The 18,925-nt window shown below is 38.6% G+C and overlaps 2 protein-coding genes across 2 annotated transcripts; one reads left to right on the top strand and one right to left on the bottom strand.

The window, feature by feature from the left end:
* The first annotated feature begins 1,091 nt into the window (after positions 1 to 1,091).
* LOC131991512 (uncharacterized) lies at positions 1,092 to 4,581 on the top strand. Its single transcript, XM_059356965.1, has 7 exons — positions 1,092 to 1,112; positions 1,957 to 2,639; positions 2,736 to 2,781; positions 2,957 to 3,048; positions 3,181 to 3,291; positions 3,611 to 3,887; positions 4,370 to 4,581. The coding sequence occupies exons 1-7, from the start codon at positions 1,092 to 1,094 to the stop codon at positions 4,562 to 4,564; spliced, it is 1,425 nt and encodes a 474-aa protein (XP_059212948.1). The 3' UTR covers positions 4,565 to 4,581.
* Positions 4,582 to 4,964: 383 nt separating this feature from the next.
* LOC131991511 (uncharacterized) lies at positions 4,965 to 18,773 on the bottom strand. Its single transcript, XM_059356964.1, has 9 exons — positions 18,509 to 18,773; positions 12,427 to 12,609; positions 11,782 to 12,354; positions 8,335 to 8,431; positions 7,161 to 7,323; positions 6,691 to 6,794; positions 6,267 to 6,411; positions 5,926 to 6,049; positions 4,965 to 5,260 (listed from the first exon to the last, which is right to left on the bottom strand). Exons 1-9 carry the CDS (start codon positions 18,771 to 18,773, stop codon positions 4,965 to 4,967), a joined length of 1,950 nt encoding a protein of 649 aa, XP_059212947.1.
* Between the last annotated feature and the right edge of the window lie 152 nt (positions 18,774 to 18,925).

The raw sequence follows: 18,925 nt of genomic DNA, 5'->3' as shown, positions 1-18,925 counted from the left end.
AAAATATGGAAGAATTATCCTATCTTTATTCAAGAGCGTAGATTTTCAGTTTGAGAGCATAATTTGTCTTTCTTGTGCTCAGATTTGTTCTCCTCGTGCTCACAATTTGCGCTCGCACTCAGATTTCTACTGCTTTCTTTCAAAATGTGTGTGTGCACTTAAAAATCACATGCTTGTGCTCACATTTCTTCTTCTTGGACACAAACATTCCGCTCGCACTCAAATATGTCCTGTGCGCGCTCAAATCTAAAGTCTACGCGCTCAGATCTCAACTCTGCGCGCTCAAAACTTTTGTGCTCGCACCCAGAACACGCACGTCCTCTCAGGTTGAGGTGTCTGCTCAGACTGAACGATGTCCCGCCCTGCGCTTGAAATAGTGTGTTTCACCAGCCAATAGGGAGACAGCTAGATTGTGATCCCGTCTTAGGTGCGTTGCCTCGCCTTTTTGAGCGCTCCGTCGGGGCGGGTATATGGTCTGTTTGTAAAACTGCTTCTCTCTTAAAATACACCAATTTACCATATTAGCCAGCTATTTGAATCGTCACCTATTTAAAACGCAGCATATTTATGTAGAATTAATCTTAAGTAGTCCTAAAAAGAGTTATCGTAGTTTAGATTATATATTTTTTTTTTTTGTAATTATTATTATTATTATTTTTATATATGTTTTTTTTTCACTGAAATAGAGGTGTCACGATAGTCTAGTGGTGAAGTACACTACCTTCTGTTGCATTTTAAACCATGGGACGCCGGTTCGCATCCTGTCCGCCGCATTTTTGCTGCATGTCTTATTATCATTTAAAATTTTAATTGATAAATTAATGTAACAGTAATACAATCCTCGTAACCAGCTGATTCTCTTATTGAAACGTTTAACAAGAGATGATGGGTAAATAGACTTGGCTACGTGATTAAAAAGGTATAATGAATAACATTGGTGCGTGTAATGCAGTGTATCACCGTGCTGTTTACGCGGTCAAAGCCAGGGGGCGCATAATCAGGCTAATGTTGGTAATGCTTTCACAAGAAGAAGACTTTGAGCAGGATTCGGAGCGCGGCCATGAGCGCGGCAGCGAATGGTGGAAGACGAAATGGATGGCCAAAGACCTCAAGTAAGTTCATTGCTAAATGTTGCTACAACTCAAAACACATCGATCATATTCAGTAGTTTCAATAACAGTACAGTAACCATTTTGTCTGTTGGAAGACAACGTGTGTCAGTGTTTTGGTAGATTTGGTGAACTGTGTTAGTGTATTATTGTATTTTGGAAGTGTGCGTCTGTGTTTAGTTACACTGCGTGATTTTGAGCATGAAATTAACTGTTAGGAAAAGTGTGTGTATCAGATGTGATGTGCGTTAACAGTTGTTAAGGTTCTGACAAATGGGTCATAACGGTTGTAAAAAACTGTATGGAAGAAGACAGTAAATGACAGGATTTGCAGTAAACACTTGATGAAAATGACTTGCAGTAGAGTAAAGAGGGGAAAAATAGCTGTCATTCATTACTGTATTGTCAAATACGCAAAAAGAAAAAGGAGCAGAAGCTGATCAATGTAGTTATCTTCAATCCATTAGTTTTGAACATGAGGTTTTCTGTTATGACAAACCGTGTGAAATCAATAGAGAATTCACCAGTTAACATCTACTGTTTTGGTCTTGATTGAGCTTGTGTGTAAAAGGAGTTAAAACTAATTTTAAATGTGTAAAATGTGTGTATTTTGTGTCAAAAGAAGAAGAATTGTGTTAATTGTATCGCCCACACAGGCTGATGTTGTGGTTACTGTGTGAAGAGTTTTGAAAAAGCGTTAAAAGTATTGAACAGCCTTATCATAGTGATACATGTCATTGAATGTCATTTTGAATTTAAGATCATATGTTGACCTCACTCTGTTTAATAAGCTTTTTTTTTTCCAAGAAAATGTGTGCAACATAATCATTGTCTACTTTTCCCACAGAATGTCCTTGCACGTCACATCTTGGAGAGACTGCAGAGCAAGCTGCAAGATGTGTTCAGCCGTCCTGACTCAGAGCTAGACTTGGACTACCTTGATTTCATGTGCACTCATGAATTAATAATCATGGACGCACTGGCAGACCAAGTAGAGTTGCCTGTGGATATAGTTACTTCTCTAAGAGAGATGCGCAACCTGATTAGACGTCAGGTTGAAAATGAGCAACCGTTTCCATCTGTGGAAATACAGACGGTGCAAGGGGCAAGGGGACGACCAAAATTTGATATTAAGCCTGATCAGTTACAGGCCTTGATAGACACCCAGTTGCCAATTACATGTATTGCGAAACTGCTGGGAGTAAGTCAGGTGACAGTGTTCCGTCGCATGGCAGAATTTGGCATTTCTGTGGCTGGGTCATACAGTTCAATGCCAGACCAGGAGCTAAACAGTTTAGTGAGGGAAATCAAGGCTGAGATGCCCCATATTGGCTACAGGTTAGTCCAGGGAAGGCTGAGGTCCTTAGGCCACAGGTTGCAGTGGAACAGAGTGAAGGCAGCTATGCACAGAGTAGATGCAGCTGGGACTATTGCTCGTTTGACACAGGTGGGCTGTGTTGTGAGGAGGAGCTATTCTGTTAAGGCACCTCTTTCTCTGGTTCATGTGGACACTAACCATAAATTGATCAGGTAACTCTAGGTTGAATTGCAAATTGCATAGAAAGTTATATTAATACTATGTAACATACATACAGTACACTCACCTATTTTTTTTCTCATAAACAGGTATAACATAGTCATTTTTGGGGGCATTGATGGCTTCTCGAGAAAGGTACTCAAATGAGATTAATATCATTAAATATAATACTGTTATCACTAATTTTGGAATATTTCTCACATGTTTTGTGCAACATAATACTATCTAATGATGCTGTTTCAATTACTTACATTTTAACTTACACTTTAACACCAGCTATTTATTTTGTCCCATATCTGTTTGTGTCCAGATCATGTACCTCGAACCTGCCGACAATAATAAGGCATCCACGGGCCTTACATTTTTCTTGAACTCTTGTGAGAGGAATGGATTGCCCTCAAGGTACGTATGTACAGTACAGGGCCTATACAGTTAGATATGCTTCACGTTGTAATTACCCTGGTGTAATGCATTAGAACTTCATTCATGTTTTTTTGTTAATTTTATGCTTTCCTTTTTCCATATAAATACCAGGGTCAGAGGTGATCAAGGCGTGGAAAACGTAGATATTGCTCGATTCATGTTCACTGACCGAGGAACTGATCGGTCGAGTTATATTTCAGGAAAAAGTGTTCACAATCAGAGGTAAATAAATATCTATAACAATGTCTTATTAACCTTGAGTCAGCATTGATTAATTAATTAATCCTTAATTTGTCTTGTGTGTGTGACAAGTTTAATGTCAAACAGCATAATTTATTGAATGTAATTTAAAACTGTACATCTAGTCATTTAATTTTGGCTGCTTCTTTTTTATATAAAATATTGTCTTATTACAGTGGTTTTTATTGTGTAGATTTCAAGGCCTGTGATTATTATCAGTAGTCCTAATACATTTTACACAATCTACAAGTTAAAATGTGACTGCTTCTTTTCCCTAAGATTTGTCATTTCTCCATGACAGAATTGAACGTCTTTGGCGTGATGTCTGGACCGCAGTGACCTGCAGATACTATGATGTCCTGCACAGTCTTGAGGAAGAGGGACTTGTCGACATCACAAACACACTGCACATCTTCCTGGTTCACTTTGTGTTCCTTCCTCGTCTGCGCAGAGACCTCCACACCTTTGCAGAGGGCTGGAAACACCACCCACTCCGCACTGAGGGAAACATGACCCCTCAACAGCTGTGGGATTTGGGCCTGCTGCAGAACAGCACACATGAGGCTGACAATGTGGAGGTGCACACTTTTCTACAAATATCTCTTTTAAGACCCCTTAACGTACAAAGTACACTTTTTAGAGGCCGTGGGTAGATATTTTCAAAAACTTGACACAAAGGTCCATTCCATTTTTGATAATTTGCAAATTTAAAAAAATGCCAATTTTTGTCATTGGGAGGGCTACAGCAAGCGGTTAAAGGCAAAAATTTGACCAAAGACAAAAATTCATAATTCGTGAACCGTACATGTGACTACTTCAAAAGTTTGGCAAAAATGTGTCCCTTTGTCAGAAGAATCTTTTTCTTTTTAGTATTGACACCAAGAGAAAATTATGAAGTACATCAATGTACTTTAGTCCCAAAATGTAAAACATGTCAAATCTATCTCCTTCCACAATTTTTTCGTAATTGACTAAAAACTGTTTAAAGAGCATCTTTAGTAATGCTTTGTAATGAGTGCTTAATTTAAATGAAACAAAATCTGAATTCTATGATTTACAGGAACTTGACATCGACTGGGAGTCTGCCCTTGACAGCGAGGAGACCCTACCAGAAGCAGGAGTTATTGTTCCTGAGTTCCCCATGCCCCTGACTGAAGGACAAATAGTAGACCTTCAAGCTGCTGTGGACCCAATGGAGCCTTCTGACTCCCATGGTCGTAACATTTACTGCCGTTGTCTGCAAATGTTTCTGTGAACTAAAATAAACAGGCAGCAACTGCTAATTCTTTTATGTTTGTTTTATTAGAGAACATTTCACATGCTTGACAGCCTAAAGGAGATCAAATCATTACAATTAGTCCAAAATAATAATTATATCGTTTTTAGTCACTCTTGTCACTATAATGCTTTCACAGAAAAAAAAAATCAGGATGACCTCAGAAGGAAATGGAAACAGGAGTAAACATGTTTTGTCAACATGGATGACAATGCAATGCAAGTTGGCCGAAATGCTATTTTCAACTTGTGACGTTATGAACATTTTACCAAACCTAAACGCCCCCCTTCCAAAAAAAAAAAAAAATGTCACTAACGCTCCCCTATGTTCTTAGAGCGCCCCCTAGGAGTCTGTACCAGCCCTGTTGAGAAACCATAATCTAAACTCTGGAGAATTCTTGGCCCAGATGGAATGCCTCCACCAGGATAGTTTTAAATTCATCGTATGATGTCATGTGTTTCACAGGCAAGGTTATGGTAATACTGCAAGCAGCAATAGATGGATAGCATATTCTGTGATCCCCAAAGTCTGTCTGGCAGTGATGATTGAACTTGATAGTGACATTGAAATGTCTCCTCTCTTCCTTAAGGACAGGAAGATGGCCTTGCCCAGTAATCCACTGGAGAAATGTTTTTGGAGACAATGAGGGAAGTGAATCTCTCTCCATCACAGATTCTGTTAAGAGTGAAATTTAAGGCAATGAGGAAAGCATGTAACATTTTATGTGATTGATATAGCAGAAATCATAAAAAAGATACCCTGCCCTAAAAAACAAAGTTACAAGTACAAAGTTACCTCCCAATTATCACTTTGTACAGAAGAATGCTGTGTTGTCTTATCTGTAGAAATCATACCCTCTACAAGTATTCTTAAGTTTTATAGTTATTGTGGTGTGTTCGGGACAGTTTTGCATGTTTTTTTGTAGAGTCCAGACAAAATTAAACCCAAGTGCATACAAATCTGACAGTAATCATCCGTCTGCAGGGTTGTGAGGACGTTCACACTTCTTTATTTGTGCCTTAGAATAGTACCACTTAAAAAGAATAGTACTTTCCCCCCATTTCTCCAAATCACAACTTTAGTCTCACAGCGCAGCTACTCTGTATGCTGCTTGACCACTGTTCTATCTTCCTCATCCTCAACGATTTTAAATTGTTTGTAAATACGGACAGAGAAAGATGCATAACCTCCCTTAAATAGAATACTTTTGAAGGAGATGATGTACTGTACTTACAAAGTATTACATATTGGAAATCTGTAATATTTGGTAACTTAATTGAGTTATTGAGTTTTAGCAAAAAAAAATATGTGTCAATACCAGAGTCAAATTTTTGTTTTACCTTGCTCCAGTTCCTGGAGGAAATCCTGCAGGTGATTCATAACCATTACCTCCACTGTTTCCTGGTTCGTGCCTCTTTCACTGTACTGTGCTTGGCACACAGACAGTACGAAGTCTGCATCAGCCTGTGAAATGAACGTAAAAAGGGCATAATTTTGTCATATGTTACAGAGGGCTAATATATATATATATATATATTTAAATAATATATATGTAAGAAAGGTCACAATTTGGCCTACTTGCCCAAATTTGGGCAGCTGTGTTGTAAATCCTAAGACAGAAATAAGACTCCTGATGGGACAGAAAGCATACATCATAAAATTCTATTTGTGGTGCACTTACAGTCATCTCAAGACCCGGCACAAACAAAGGCTGACAGACATCAGGGTATTTGGCCATGAGGTCTAACAAGCCATACAGCTTCAACCCGTCCCTTATTTGAAGCAGCATTGGCAGCAGCCTCAGCTTGTCATGGAGGACAATCGCACTGTTTTGATATGAATCACATGCACACACAAACAAACAAACAGGCAGAAACACATGAAACTACATTATAAAAAAAGTCAGAGATTCGATAAATGACACACTACAAAACATTAGGTATTAAATGTAATAATGTTTTAAGTTTAAAGGGATAGTTCAACATTTCTGAAAATTTGCCTATTGCCGTAATCTCTATAGTCATATGAGTAAGTACATTACCTACAGCTCTGGGCAGAGTGATTTCACACTTTTTGAACATTAAGCATCAACACCTCCTACATACCGCATTATTTCCTCCCTTTTTCCAATAGAGATTTGTCCTGTGTATCCACAGTTTAATATCTCATTGGTGAGATCTGGAAGTGAGGTATCAGTGGCTGCCTCCACCTGAAATTAAAATAGACAACAAACACTGAAGGTATTGTGAAGATACACATCAAATATAGTAATATGACCATGTATGCTGGTCAGACAGCTTTGCAAAGGCTCTACAACTGTAACACAATTTGAGCTACAGAAGTGTTAACTGACAGGGTAGTATCAATGACACAAACAGTCAGTGCCCTAATCTATTCTTGTATTGAATGTTCCTCCTGGAGATTAATAAAAGCTTCAAGTGTTTTCTCAACTGCTGACGGATCTTTACTTTATGTCAAGAAAGACTTACATAAGCTCTGTAACTGTGTGCTCAGGAGTTTTTACATAATTGGTGTCTTTAAGGTTGGGCTAACAACTTAACATTTAGGTTCTTACTCTTGAAAGGAGATCTACGTATTCTTCATCTCCCACATCATTCTTTTCCATATGCTCAAAATCGATGGACCCTGTGCAAAGGAACCTGTAGCACCACAGCATGAGGTAATTTGGGGGTGGTCCTCCTTGGGCCAAGCTGGCAGCCATAACTTCTCCAACAGTCCTGAGAAAACATTAACACAAGTCCTTTTTGAGGCAACTACGACAAATTTTTGCTTGCATGCGAGCACCACTGCATCAAGTTGTAAAAATCTGTCTTTGAATGAAGGTTGGGCTGCATTTCATAGAGCAACTTCCTACTGGGTTGTACAAGTTATTCATAAAATATAACGATAAAAAAAGAATATGTTATTGCTCTGATTCACTGATTTCCCCTTTTAATATCTACCTCACTATATTAAGGATGCTCTCACTGTCTTTCTCAGTCGTTCGTCATAAGCTGAGAGGAAGCCGAAATACAATCAAAATTAAGTTTTAATGCAGCAAAGGACATAAAATGCTCCTACCGTCTTGTCCCCTTGTCATAGTAAGTACTGTACTTCATAAAGCTACAGTAGTACATAAGTGTTGCCATAGGTCGTATAGAAGCATCAGTCTAAAACTGATGACACTTTCACAACCAGTTTAAATTAACTAGTAGTTTCCTCAAAGAGGCTGATCACAATGAAATGTGACAAAAAATCGTATTATGCTCTCAATGTTATACACATTGATAAAACTTGCTCAGTTTTATTTTACCATTTATAACTATCTGCACTCTCATAGCACTGTTTTCACTGCAGGTTTCAGAGCTTTCTCTCTGAAACTGCACCTTATAATCTCTTTGTGAGCGTAATGGACGATTAAGTGGCGACAGGATGTGATATTCCCCTCTGCAGTGGGTAGATAACCATAACAGAGTTAACAGATAGATTAACAGATTTCATACACAAGTGAAATAACAAATATTCAAATCAATGTTGCTCCCCAACAGCTGTGTATGAGTATGTATGTATATGAGTAAATGAGAAACTGCTTGCTGCCATCTTTTCCATTTGTATTTCAAACCTGATGTGCCAAAATTGCTGTTACAGCTGGCTTATATGGCCCCAAAGAACATAATTGCAGGACAAGGTATATTGTTCATAGCGGTTGACCTGATTTACATCAAGATAACAGACAATTGAACATATACCTGAAATGGCCTTTGTCCAAATCGGACAGAGAATATTTTGGCCTTCTGCCGTGAGGTCCAGATTCGAAGAATCGCTCTTCAAAGCCTGCCACCATACCTGAAACAGGATTAGATGAAACAAGTCCATTTCATGAAAAAATGAAACAATTTGACATCCTGCATACTTTGAAAAACATTTCAAATATAACTAAAATGTAAATATGGAACCTTCCAAATAGGGATGGGCATCGAAACCTGGTTCCGAAATTGGAACCGAATTCCAAGTGCATTGTGTTGTAGGGTTCGTTTGGAAATGTGAATTTGGTATCCTGATTTTGGTACCTGAATCCTGGCAGGTATGATTGTTTTTTGAGTCGTTCAGAGTGAACAGCGGAGTATTAAGTGCCAGGACCTGTCGGGAGGAGTGCACTATGTCAGACACGCACGTCCCTACAGCTGTTCTTGTTTATTTACTCGCATTCAAGTCATACTGGAAATCGGTGGGAAATCTGAACGCTCCAAAGTGCGTCTTCATTACGTGCAGAAGAAAGCAGATGAACCAGCCATTTCCAAAAGACATTTGTTGCACACACAGGGTTAATGTGAGGGTGTGCAACTTGTCACAGTGACCAAAGCAATGCCTGAGCAGAGGAATAACCTGAAGGCCGACAAAAACATTAACACAGCAGTTCTAACGTTAGCAAAGGCTGGTGCAAAACAGATAAGCTTACATTTGGCTTTGTGAACGTTAACATGATAAAGCATACATTTCTGATAGATTAGCTACAATACAGAGACTGGAAGCATCAACCTGAGCATAAAAACTCTTTTCACAACTGCTCAACTTCACTAAAAAAAGGCACTGTCCAGCTACACGAGGACAGAGGGGATTCACAGGATGAGATTTGATCAGTGAGTACCATGACAAAAAATCCTTAAAATATACTTGATAGTATTGTTTCAATGATTGTGTGTCATTTGTTTAGATTTTAATGTAAGAATGGGGATTCAAAAAAGATCAGATTCAAAAAGCAGAATGGGATTCGATGAAAATGGTAACAATACCCATCCCTAATTCCTAACTGCTCTCAGATTTTTTTAAATTATACATACCTGTGAGAAATTCTTTTCTTAGGGCCCCTGTGTCCACATTTGAAATAACATGCCTTAAATCAAGAAAGTATAACACAGCAGTATCAGTTTCTGTATAGAGGTTTTCAGTTTCTTTAACTGCTCTGTATGTTTCACAACCTGCCTATCCATTACTGGCCATGCATTTGCACAGATAGGGGTCCCTGGTCTTTGTGCTGCTGAGCATTCATTTGAAAGAGGATTTATTGCTCTGAGCTCATTAGCATACTAGGCTCAAGGGAGTGGCATTCAAAGTAGGTTAAAGCGAAATATATAATGATGTGTTATGATGTGCATGCATGTGTTTGATCTGCCATTACCATACATACGAAGTAGTGCTCGGGGCGAAGCTGTGGATTTCTTCTTCTTCCTCTTCCGGACACAATTTCGTCCTGCTACTAGTTCTACAACTTTAAGAGTTGCAGGACAAATTATATATCAAAACGTGCGGTTTGATCGGGATCGGTGTGCTACTACTTTTCTCTACAGAATATGAATTTTTAGCGAAAAACTGCCCGAAATTTTGCATTGAAATGAATAGGACGGCGGAAAAAAATGAGCGAAAAAGAACAATAATTGGAGATTTTTAAACGTCTACTTCTCCGGCATAATTTCACCTAGAGACTCCATTTAAACTTTAAACAGTAGACACAAGTCTTGTGTATCGGTGTATTAATCCACGTTTCGATAGGTCATATAGTTAATGACCATGATCATTTTTGGAGAAATTCTGAGATTATAATGGGTGTGTATTGCACGGAATGTTCGTGTCACAGTGTGTGACATCATCGCCAGAGTGTAGAGGGAGAGAAAAAACTGTCAAAAAATAAATTTGAAAACTGCACTCCAGGCCGCAAATTCTACCCTACAGAAATAATTTATACATAGAAACGTAGGAAAATTAGTCTTCTCACTCACAATCCTCTGGTAAAGCTGTCAGAGTTATAGTTTGGGTGTAGGACGCATAGATGATCCACCAACACGCACCAACAGCCTCATTGGCTCCCATATTAAAAACGCAGGAAGATTTCTGAAAAAGGGAGATGCAACAGTTTTTTTAGATCGCTCTAACAAAGCTATTTTTTTACATTTTTCTTAAAAAAACCCATATGTAGACGTTCAGGAAGAACTCAGGACGCTCAAAGCAAAGTCGGATCAATGATAGGTATTATGGTTTTGCTAAAATGCTTTCTGTTCGAGGCCAGAAATTCCAGTCTGTCCACCTCTGGCTGCTGTCGCTGTGCCGGGACAGGTGGCAGTTAATTCTGTTGATTGCTTTGCTCTGATTGCCTTTTATCTTAGATGTGATTTCAGTTATAGATACACACACCCGCGTAAGCGCGCACACTCCTCACACATGCATACATATGCTTCAAACACACGCGCGCACACACACAGGTAACTTTATGCGATTTTCGCTACACACACACATACACAAATGCGCGCGTAAGCACGCACACTCCTCCAGATACACATTTCACACATACATACATACACATTTTGAGGTTAAAGGGCATAGTTTGAAATCTCTGAAGAATCTCATCATAGTGCACACACAACGGCAGTAGCCCCCGTGGCCCTTTCAGAATTTCCCCAGAGGAAATTTTCTAGTTAAGTATGCATCACTCTTTCAATACCTTGAAGACAAACCTTTTGCAGCAATTAAAAGGGAACATTCCTCCACCTCCTTTTTTGGGGTCATTTTTTCATGTATAAGTAACGAACGCTGGCAGCATTTGTTAAATTTTAATCCAGTGTTGAGCAACAGCACTGTGACTCAAGCTGCAATATAATTGCAAGGGAAACTGCACACTTTCAGTGTATATCCACTAAAAGTGCTTTTGCACAATAAATAACAATAAACATTGTTATCAAAACAAAATGTTGTGGCACCAAAAAATCAGCATTCCAAGATGTTTGCATGGTAATTTTACTTTCCATTTCTGTATTGAGAAGATGAAGGTGATAACACTACTATGAAGCAAAAAGCTTTGGACTATTTATTTCCAGATTCCTTATAGGCCAGTTTAAAGTTTTTTTGCCATAGAAAGGGCCTTCCTTTTTAATTCATAAGAATTACACGTGCTTTAACATATAGATGCAGCATCTAAAGAAATATAATTATTAAATGCAAACAGCAAAGGAGACTATGGATCTACATTTATTCATAGACATTCACACAGATGTTACATACTGTTTGAGAGGCTGAGTTGCACATTCAGGTAAATCTATGACATGCAGAGAAAAAGATGCTTATCTTCAATGTCAAACTACAGTATTAGTGAAATTGCAGCACTTTAACAATGAGTCAAAAGAGCTTAGAATTAGTAAAATCACCTTGAAATATTTTCCCAGAAATTATCATTCTGAAAGATGATCGAAACCAGCGGTAAAAGAAACCATAGACCAATGGATTTAGCATTGAGTTCGACCATCCAAGCCATTTCAATATTTCAATCAAAGGAACTGGTATTGTGTAGTTACTCAAAGGGTAAAAAGTGATACAAAGGAAAAAAGGAGTCCAACAGATGAGGAATACTCCCATAACAACAGCCAGAGTTTTGGTGGCCTTTCTCTCCCTCTTACTGACAGCTGCTCCAGACTTTTTTCTCTGACACGTTGTGTTCTGGATGTTGCATGCCTGTCTCCGTGCCACGATAAAAATCTTTAAATAGATGAAGAACATTATGACAGCTGGGAGGTAAAAGGCAAAAATGGTTCCCATAATAACTGAATTTGTATGTTGAAATATAACACACCGATGTGATTGCCCTTCATTCAGTCCCCGAATTGTGATGCCAATTCCAAGAAGTGCAGAAACAGTCCAGCTCAACAGGATCATGACAACAATAACACGGACATTAATTTTAGTTCTATAGCTCAGAGGCTGACACACTGCGTAATATCTGTCAACAGAGATAGAGCACAAGTTCAAAATAGAAGATGCACACAGAAATATATCAAAGCTGCCTCGTATCTTACAGAGTAAATCTTCAAGATACCAACATGAAGTTACAGTCAGTATTATGCTGAAAGGCAAGACTACAACCCCAACAAGCAGGTCAGCCACAGCCAGAGAGAGGATGAGGTAGTTTGTAGGAGTGTGGAGCTGTTTGAAGTAAATGATGGAGATTATTACAAGAAGATTTCCACACATTATAAGGACTGATAGAGAGCCAACAAAAATACACAATAAATATGAACTGGTGGCTGTTGTTATTCCGGATACTGAATCATTACAGAGATCATCAGACCTGTTAAGAGAGAATTCAGGTTCCATGCATAAATGGTTATCAATGGCATTTAAAATAACGTGGTTTTCAGTTTCTTTAACTGCTCTGTATGTTTTACAACATGGCTTTCTATCACTGTCCATGCATCTGCACAGATAGGGGTCCCTGGTCTGTGTGCTGCTAAGCATTATTTTGAAAGGATTTATTGCTCTGAGCTGATTAGCATGTCAGGCTCAAGGGAGTGGCATTTAAGTAGGTTTAAAAATAAGAAGTAATGGATACGTCTTATGATGTGGGTGTTAGATTTTCCATAACCATACATATCTTTTATAACCATTTGAGTGATATATTATTATGAATTCTTCATCACCTTTTTGATACCTTGTAGCAATTAAAAAGGGTTTTAGTCCAGTGTTGAGCAACAGCACTGTGACTCAAGCTGCAATGTATTGGCAAGGGCCAACTGACATTTTCACTGTATATCCACACTACTTGTTTTTGCTTATGACTGTCTCAGAAAAAATGAAGATAAATAAGATCTGGTTTTAAGAATACTGGTATACTCTAGTGATGTTCGATACCACCAATTTCCTTTCCGATCCGATACCAAGTAAAATTCAGGCTGGTATCGGTGATACCGATCCGATACCGATACTTTGAGCAAATACACCTAATGTGCCTGGTAAATCTATAAAAAAGGAGTGTATTTCAAATAGCTTAAGAACACAAGACATCAGAGTCACTTATATAGCTATTTATTTTAAACTGAAGAAGTATACTGAGGTCGCGGCCTTATTCAAAATATAGCCGAGCTATTACAACAACAGAAAACCCACAGTATTAAAAAAAGGTGTTTCTATCACTAAAAAAAAGATTATAAATAAAATAATAAAACCATTAAAATAAATAAGAGAATAATAAACAAAAATAAGAACGACTATAAAAATGAAAGCTTGCATCTTAATTCACGTTACATGAACATGTTAACATGAAAACACTTCAACAAAAGCATCCAACATTGACACTTTCCATCATTCACAAGTTTTTGTTAAGGAACACTAGCATATTTACTGTCTTCCCCTTAAGTCTGTTCCGTTTTTTGCTCAGAACCTCTCCTGCCTCTCCGACTCTCTCTGCCGGTACAGAAGTGGCAGTAATTCCCAGGTATCTCACTGCTACCTTGCTCAGTGCTGGGAAGGTTTGTTTATGTTCTTTCCACCAAACCAGTGCATCCCTGTCTCTGGGAATCACTTTTTCTTCTGAGTACCAACGTACTTCAATGAGCACATCACTGGTAGCTGACCGGTGATGTTGTCCTGATAAAACCTGCATGTCAAAATCAGTCCATATCCCTCCTTTTGATACACCTGAACCTGAGGGGGCAGGACTCTGGTTTGGCCCTGAGGTAGAAGGCCCTGAGGTAGAGCTAACAGTAGCTGTTGAGCTTGGGGCTAAACTGGGAGCTGCCTGTCCTGTCTGATAGACTTCCTGTATTTCAGAGAGGAGACGCCTTTTCATTACCTCCACATTGTCTTTGTCTCGAAAACCAAGATGTTTAAACCTCACATCCAGAAATGTACTGGCAGCTAGACAGTAAATGTTCTCAATACCCCTGAATCTGCACTGACATTGCTGTGCCAGTTGTGTGGCAAGGGTGCTGCCTTGACGTTCACAGGCTGCTACGGCCCTGTGAATAAGTGACACGAGCGGAATCACTTTGGAGACTGAAACATACTTTTCAGCTGAAACTTCCAGTGTCACTTCTTCAAATGGCCGTAGTACATCAACTGTTTGCTTGATGAGGGATAATTCTCCGTCATCTAAGCACAATGTATTCCTCCCTAAAAGGCAAAGGGCCGTGGTCACAGCTTTCTTTTGCTCACAGAGCCTCTCCAGCATGTAAAAAACTGAATTCCAGCGAGAAGTCACTGACTGGATTAGCTTGTGCTCTGCCACTTTCAACTGTTGCTGAATAGCCTTGAGCTTCTCGGTGGCCTGTGTGCTGTGGTGAAAAAACGACACAATTGCACTGCATTTTTCCAGCACTTTCACCACTTCCGGGACAGTTTTTAAACTGTTCTTTATGCCCTTTAAACATGGATGGTGCCTCCATCCAGCCTTGTGCACAACAGCAACCATGTTTGCACCATTGTCTGTCACTACTGCAGCAACCTTGTCAGTTATGCCCTGTAGAACCTGATAATGTAATAAATTCCCGTTAATGTAATAACCCCGTTCATGTAATAAAAATCTGCACTTGAGTCCAGTGAAAATGTAATAAAACCTGATAATGTAATAACTTCCCAATAATGTAATAAAGTGCATTTCCCAATAATGTAATACACTTTTAACCAATAATGTAATAAAGTATTACATTAATGGGAGGTTATTACATTATCAGGTTAGCCTTCATTTCGCAAGTCCTGATAATGTAATAACTTCCCGATAATGTAATAAAGTGCAGCAGACCACCCATTACTTGGGTTCAAGTGGTGATACTGTGTAGGCAACACTAGCTCAAGAGCTCTAGCGCCACCAACAGGTCAAAGTTGAATGTTTATTAACTTTTGACCCGTTCATCCGTTTTTCACAAACGAGATATCACTGGGACCCTTGGGCCAATCCGAACTCAATGCATTCTCAATGGGGGTTTTCGGCCATATTGGATTTTCTACCATCTTTGATTTGATCAGAAACCTTTTAAAAGGCCTCTCTTATCACAATTTTTTTCTTCTCTTCTCTAATCTTGGCCCAGATGATCTTCAGACCATGACACACAAATGCATTCAACATCTTCTCGAAATTCAAAGGCACTTGGCTGTGACAAACAGGAAGTAAGCCCATTTCTCAGTAACCCTTTAGCATATCTTAACCAAACTTGGTACATATAACATCATGACATCATCATATGACTCATGACATCATCCAGGGGACGCCCAAAACATCTGTTGACCTTTGACCTCTAGGGGGCCACATATTCTGTCCAATCTTCATGAAACTTGGCATATGATCTTCAGACCAAGTTGAACAAATGTGTCAAACAGCTTTTTCAGATTCAAAACCATTTGGCTCTCTGACAGCCATGATAATCTTGAGTGCAGTATCTCCAGAATGCATTGGTGCAAGTGCTTCAAATTTGGTATGGGTGTTTGTAGGGACTTCAAGATTAATTGATTTGATGATGAAGGTCAAAGGTCTCTCCTTATATGTCCTTGATGCACGTGTTTCAAATTAAGCAGCTAGCTCAGTGAGCTCAGCAACATAGCAACATTTTAGCCAGTATATTGCATCCACTCTAGTTGTTTCTAATTTTTATTATTATTACTACTATTATTGTCTTCAATCATCTCCAGTAATATATTATTACTACTAATACGAATAATCAAAAGTATAGTATTACATTACAAGTATTGCATTACCTACATAGTTTTTCTAACTACATGCTGGTACCAAAGGCTCATCGATAGCTGTCCAGTGTATAAAGTCCCTTGTTTTATTATAAATGTATTTTATATTCTATATTTACTTCAATTAGTCTATCTACTTAAACATGGAGGGCAAATGAGGCTTTGGTTAGTGAAGTTATTTCATATAATATTCACAATCAATAACGATAATACATTGTCTATTTGCTATTGGTTTATGGATTATACACCAGTTCAGTATATGGATGCCGAAAGAAAGTTCAAATCCATGTTCAAAATAGCCATGATGAAGACATCAACCATAAAGAAGTTCTAAAATGGTGGCTCTAAAATGAGGTTGCTTTTCTGGATAGGTTGCTTTTGTTGTGTGTTGAAATTAACTGAACAAATACAAAATTGTTGCATTTGGAGTCCACTGTCATTTGCCAGTGATATTTAAAAAGTTCAGAGCACTGTTGGTAACACTATATAGTATTGGCTTTTCTGGATATAGGTTACTTTTCTTGTGTGTTGAAATTAAATAAATAAAAAAAATACAAAATTGTTGCATTTGGAGTCCACTGCAGAATGCTCAAAGATCAGAATGGCAGCCAAATTCTGATGTGCAAAATAGTTTTGGAGCTATTTGGAGAGGTCTGGCAATATCACCAGACATTGAAAAATAAGTTTGCAATCCACTTATGTGAAGATATAGGAGCTAAAACACATTTTCGATATTGCAAGGCCCCCTAGATGTCAAAGTTCACCAAATTGTTTAGGTGTTCCCAGGATGATGTCATGACTCTATGTACCAAGTTTGGTTAAGATATGTTAAAGGGTTGCTGAGAAATGGGCTAATTTCCTGTTTGGCGACATAGCCATTACGTTTGATTGGTTGTCACGGCCAAGCACCTTTAGATTTCAAGAAGCTTTTGAATGCATTCGTGTGTCATGGATACCTCGTTTGTGAAAAACGGATGAACGGGTCAAAAGTTAATAAACATTCAACTTTGACCTGTTGGTGGCGCTAGAGCTCTTGAGCTAGTGTTGCCAACACAGTATCACCACTTTAACTCAAGTAATGGGTGGTCTGTTGCACTTTATTACATTATCGGGAAGTTATTACATTATCAGGACTTGTGAAATGAAGGCTAACCTGATAATGTAATAACCTCCCGTTAATGTAATACTTTATTACATTATTGGTTAAAAGTGTATTACATTATTGGGAAATGCACTTTATTACATTATTGGGAAGTTATTACATTATCAGGTTTTATTACATTTTCACTGGACTCAAGTGCAGATTTTTATTACATTAACGGGGTTATTACATTAACGGGAATTTATTACATTATCAGGTTCTACATGCCCCATTCTTCTGTGATGCGTTTAAGCGCTAAACTGATCTTGTCGGCTGTATGCTACCCTTTGAAAGTGTGGGTTTCCAAAACAAAATCCTTCATTTCCCAGTTTTCAATGAGATGACATGTTACGGTCAGATATGCCTCTGTGGCCACTGAAGTCCACATATCAGTGGTAAGTACAACACTGTAAGCATTTTGCAAAGATGCCCTTACTTTGCCTTTGCATTCATCAAACATTCCTACAAGATGAGTCTCTGTCAGTTTCTTTCTTCCTGGGAGTTTATATTTTGGGTCAAGAGCTCTCACAAATCCTTGGAAACCCTGGTCTTCCACTATGGACAGAGGCTGGAGATCCTTCGCAATCATCTCTCCCAGGCATCTTGTGAGTGTTGCTGCTCTTGGGGAATCATCTTTAAACAATATAAAATCACAGGACAAAATTAACGAGGGGGCTACTTTATACTGAATGCTTAATCTTATTTAGTTTCAACTATGTATGTATATGTGTGTGTGTGTATGTATGTATGTCTCTCCAAATAGCCTAGAATAAGGGGATGCTTGTTTTTTTAATAATCCTGGGTCACTCAAAAATTGCCAGTAAAATATTTAATTAAATAGATGCCACAATGTTTGCACAAGTTGGTCAATACCAACAGTTTAAAATATGTATTTAACAGTTAAAGCAAATTAGACTCATTGTAAATAATAATAAATTATATACATACAATATTTTTTATCCATCTTTTCCAGTAGGCCTTATATTTTTCTAAGTTCACCATGGTTGTTTTATTACAATTGCTCTGTATAATTTAATTAATGACACCTAGTCTATGTAATCCACTTTAAATGATCGATATTTTAGGAAACCTTACCTGAATAAATCTAGGCTTTATATGTGAGATTATCTCAGTGATACACATATTAGGCTATTACTCCAAATTGAACTCATGCAGCTATTTGTTGAAGCATGTATTCATTTTTGTTACTTATAACCCTATAACAACTCCAACAACAACAGGGCTTAGCGGCGCTGAAAGCTCCGCATTTTCTCTCTCTTTACCTGGGTATTGTCTGGCTGTCGCGCCGAAGGACTCCGCCAGGGACGTCTGCCTTCCCCTAGCATCTGTCCTAACCTGGGACTGCTCCTCTGTCCGCCTCTCCTCAAATGCCTCATATTCAGAGGTGTGGTTGTTTTTTAGGTGTTTGACAAGATTTGTTGTTTTGCCACAACTCTTAACATTTTTACCACAGATGTCACACGTCGCATCTTGGGTGTTTGTGGAGCTAAAATAGCTCCACACACGACTTCTCTTTCGCTCCGCCATTCAATTACATACACACTGACTGACAACGAGATGAGTGAGCAGCTGGCTGCAGCAGCGTGCCACCGTGCCACTGCGCTTACGTTAAGGCACTTCCCCAGGCGGAAGAAAAAGTAGTTCCTACCAGCAGCGTGTCATTTAGACAAGATCTGAAT

The sequence above is a fragment of the Centropristis striata genome, chromosome 18 (genome assembly GCF_030273125.1).
Source record: "Centropristis striata isolate RG_2023a ecotype Rhode Island chromosome 18, C.striata_1.0, whole genome shotgun sequence".
Classification (NCBI taxonomy): domain Eukaryota; kingdom Metazoa; phylum Chordata; class Actinopteri; order Perciformes; family Serranidae; genus Centropristis; species Centropristis striata.
Note: the sequence above shows the minus strand (reverse complement) of the source record. Positions and strands in the feature narration are given on the sequence as shown.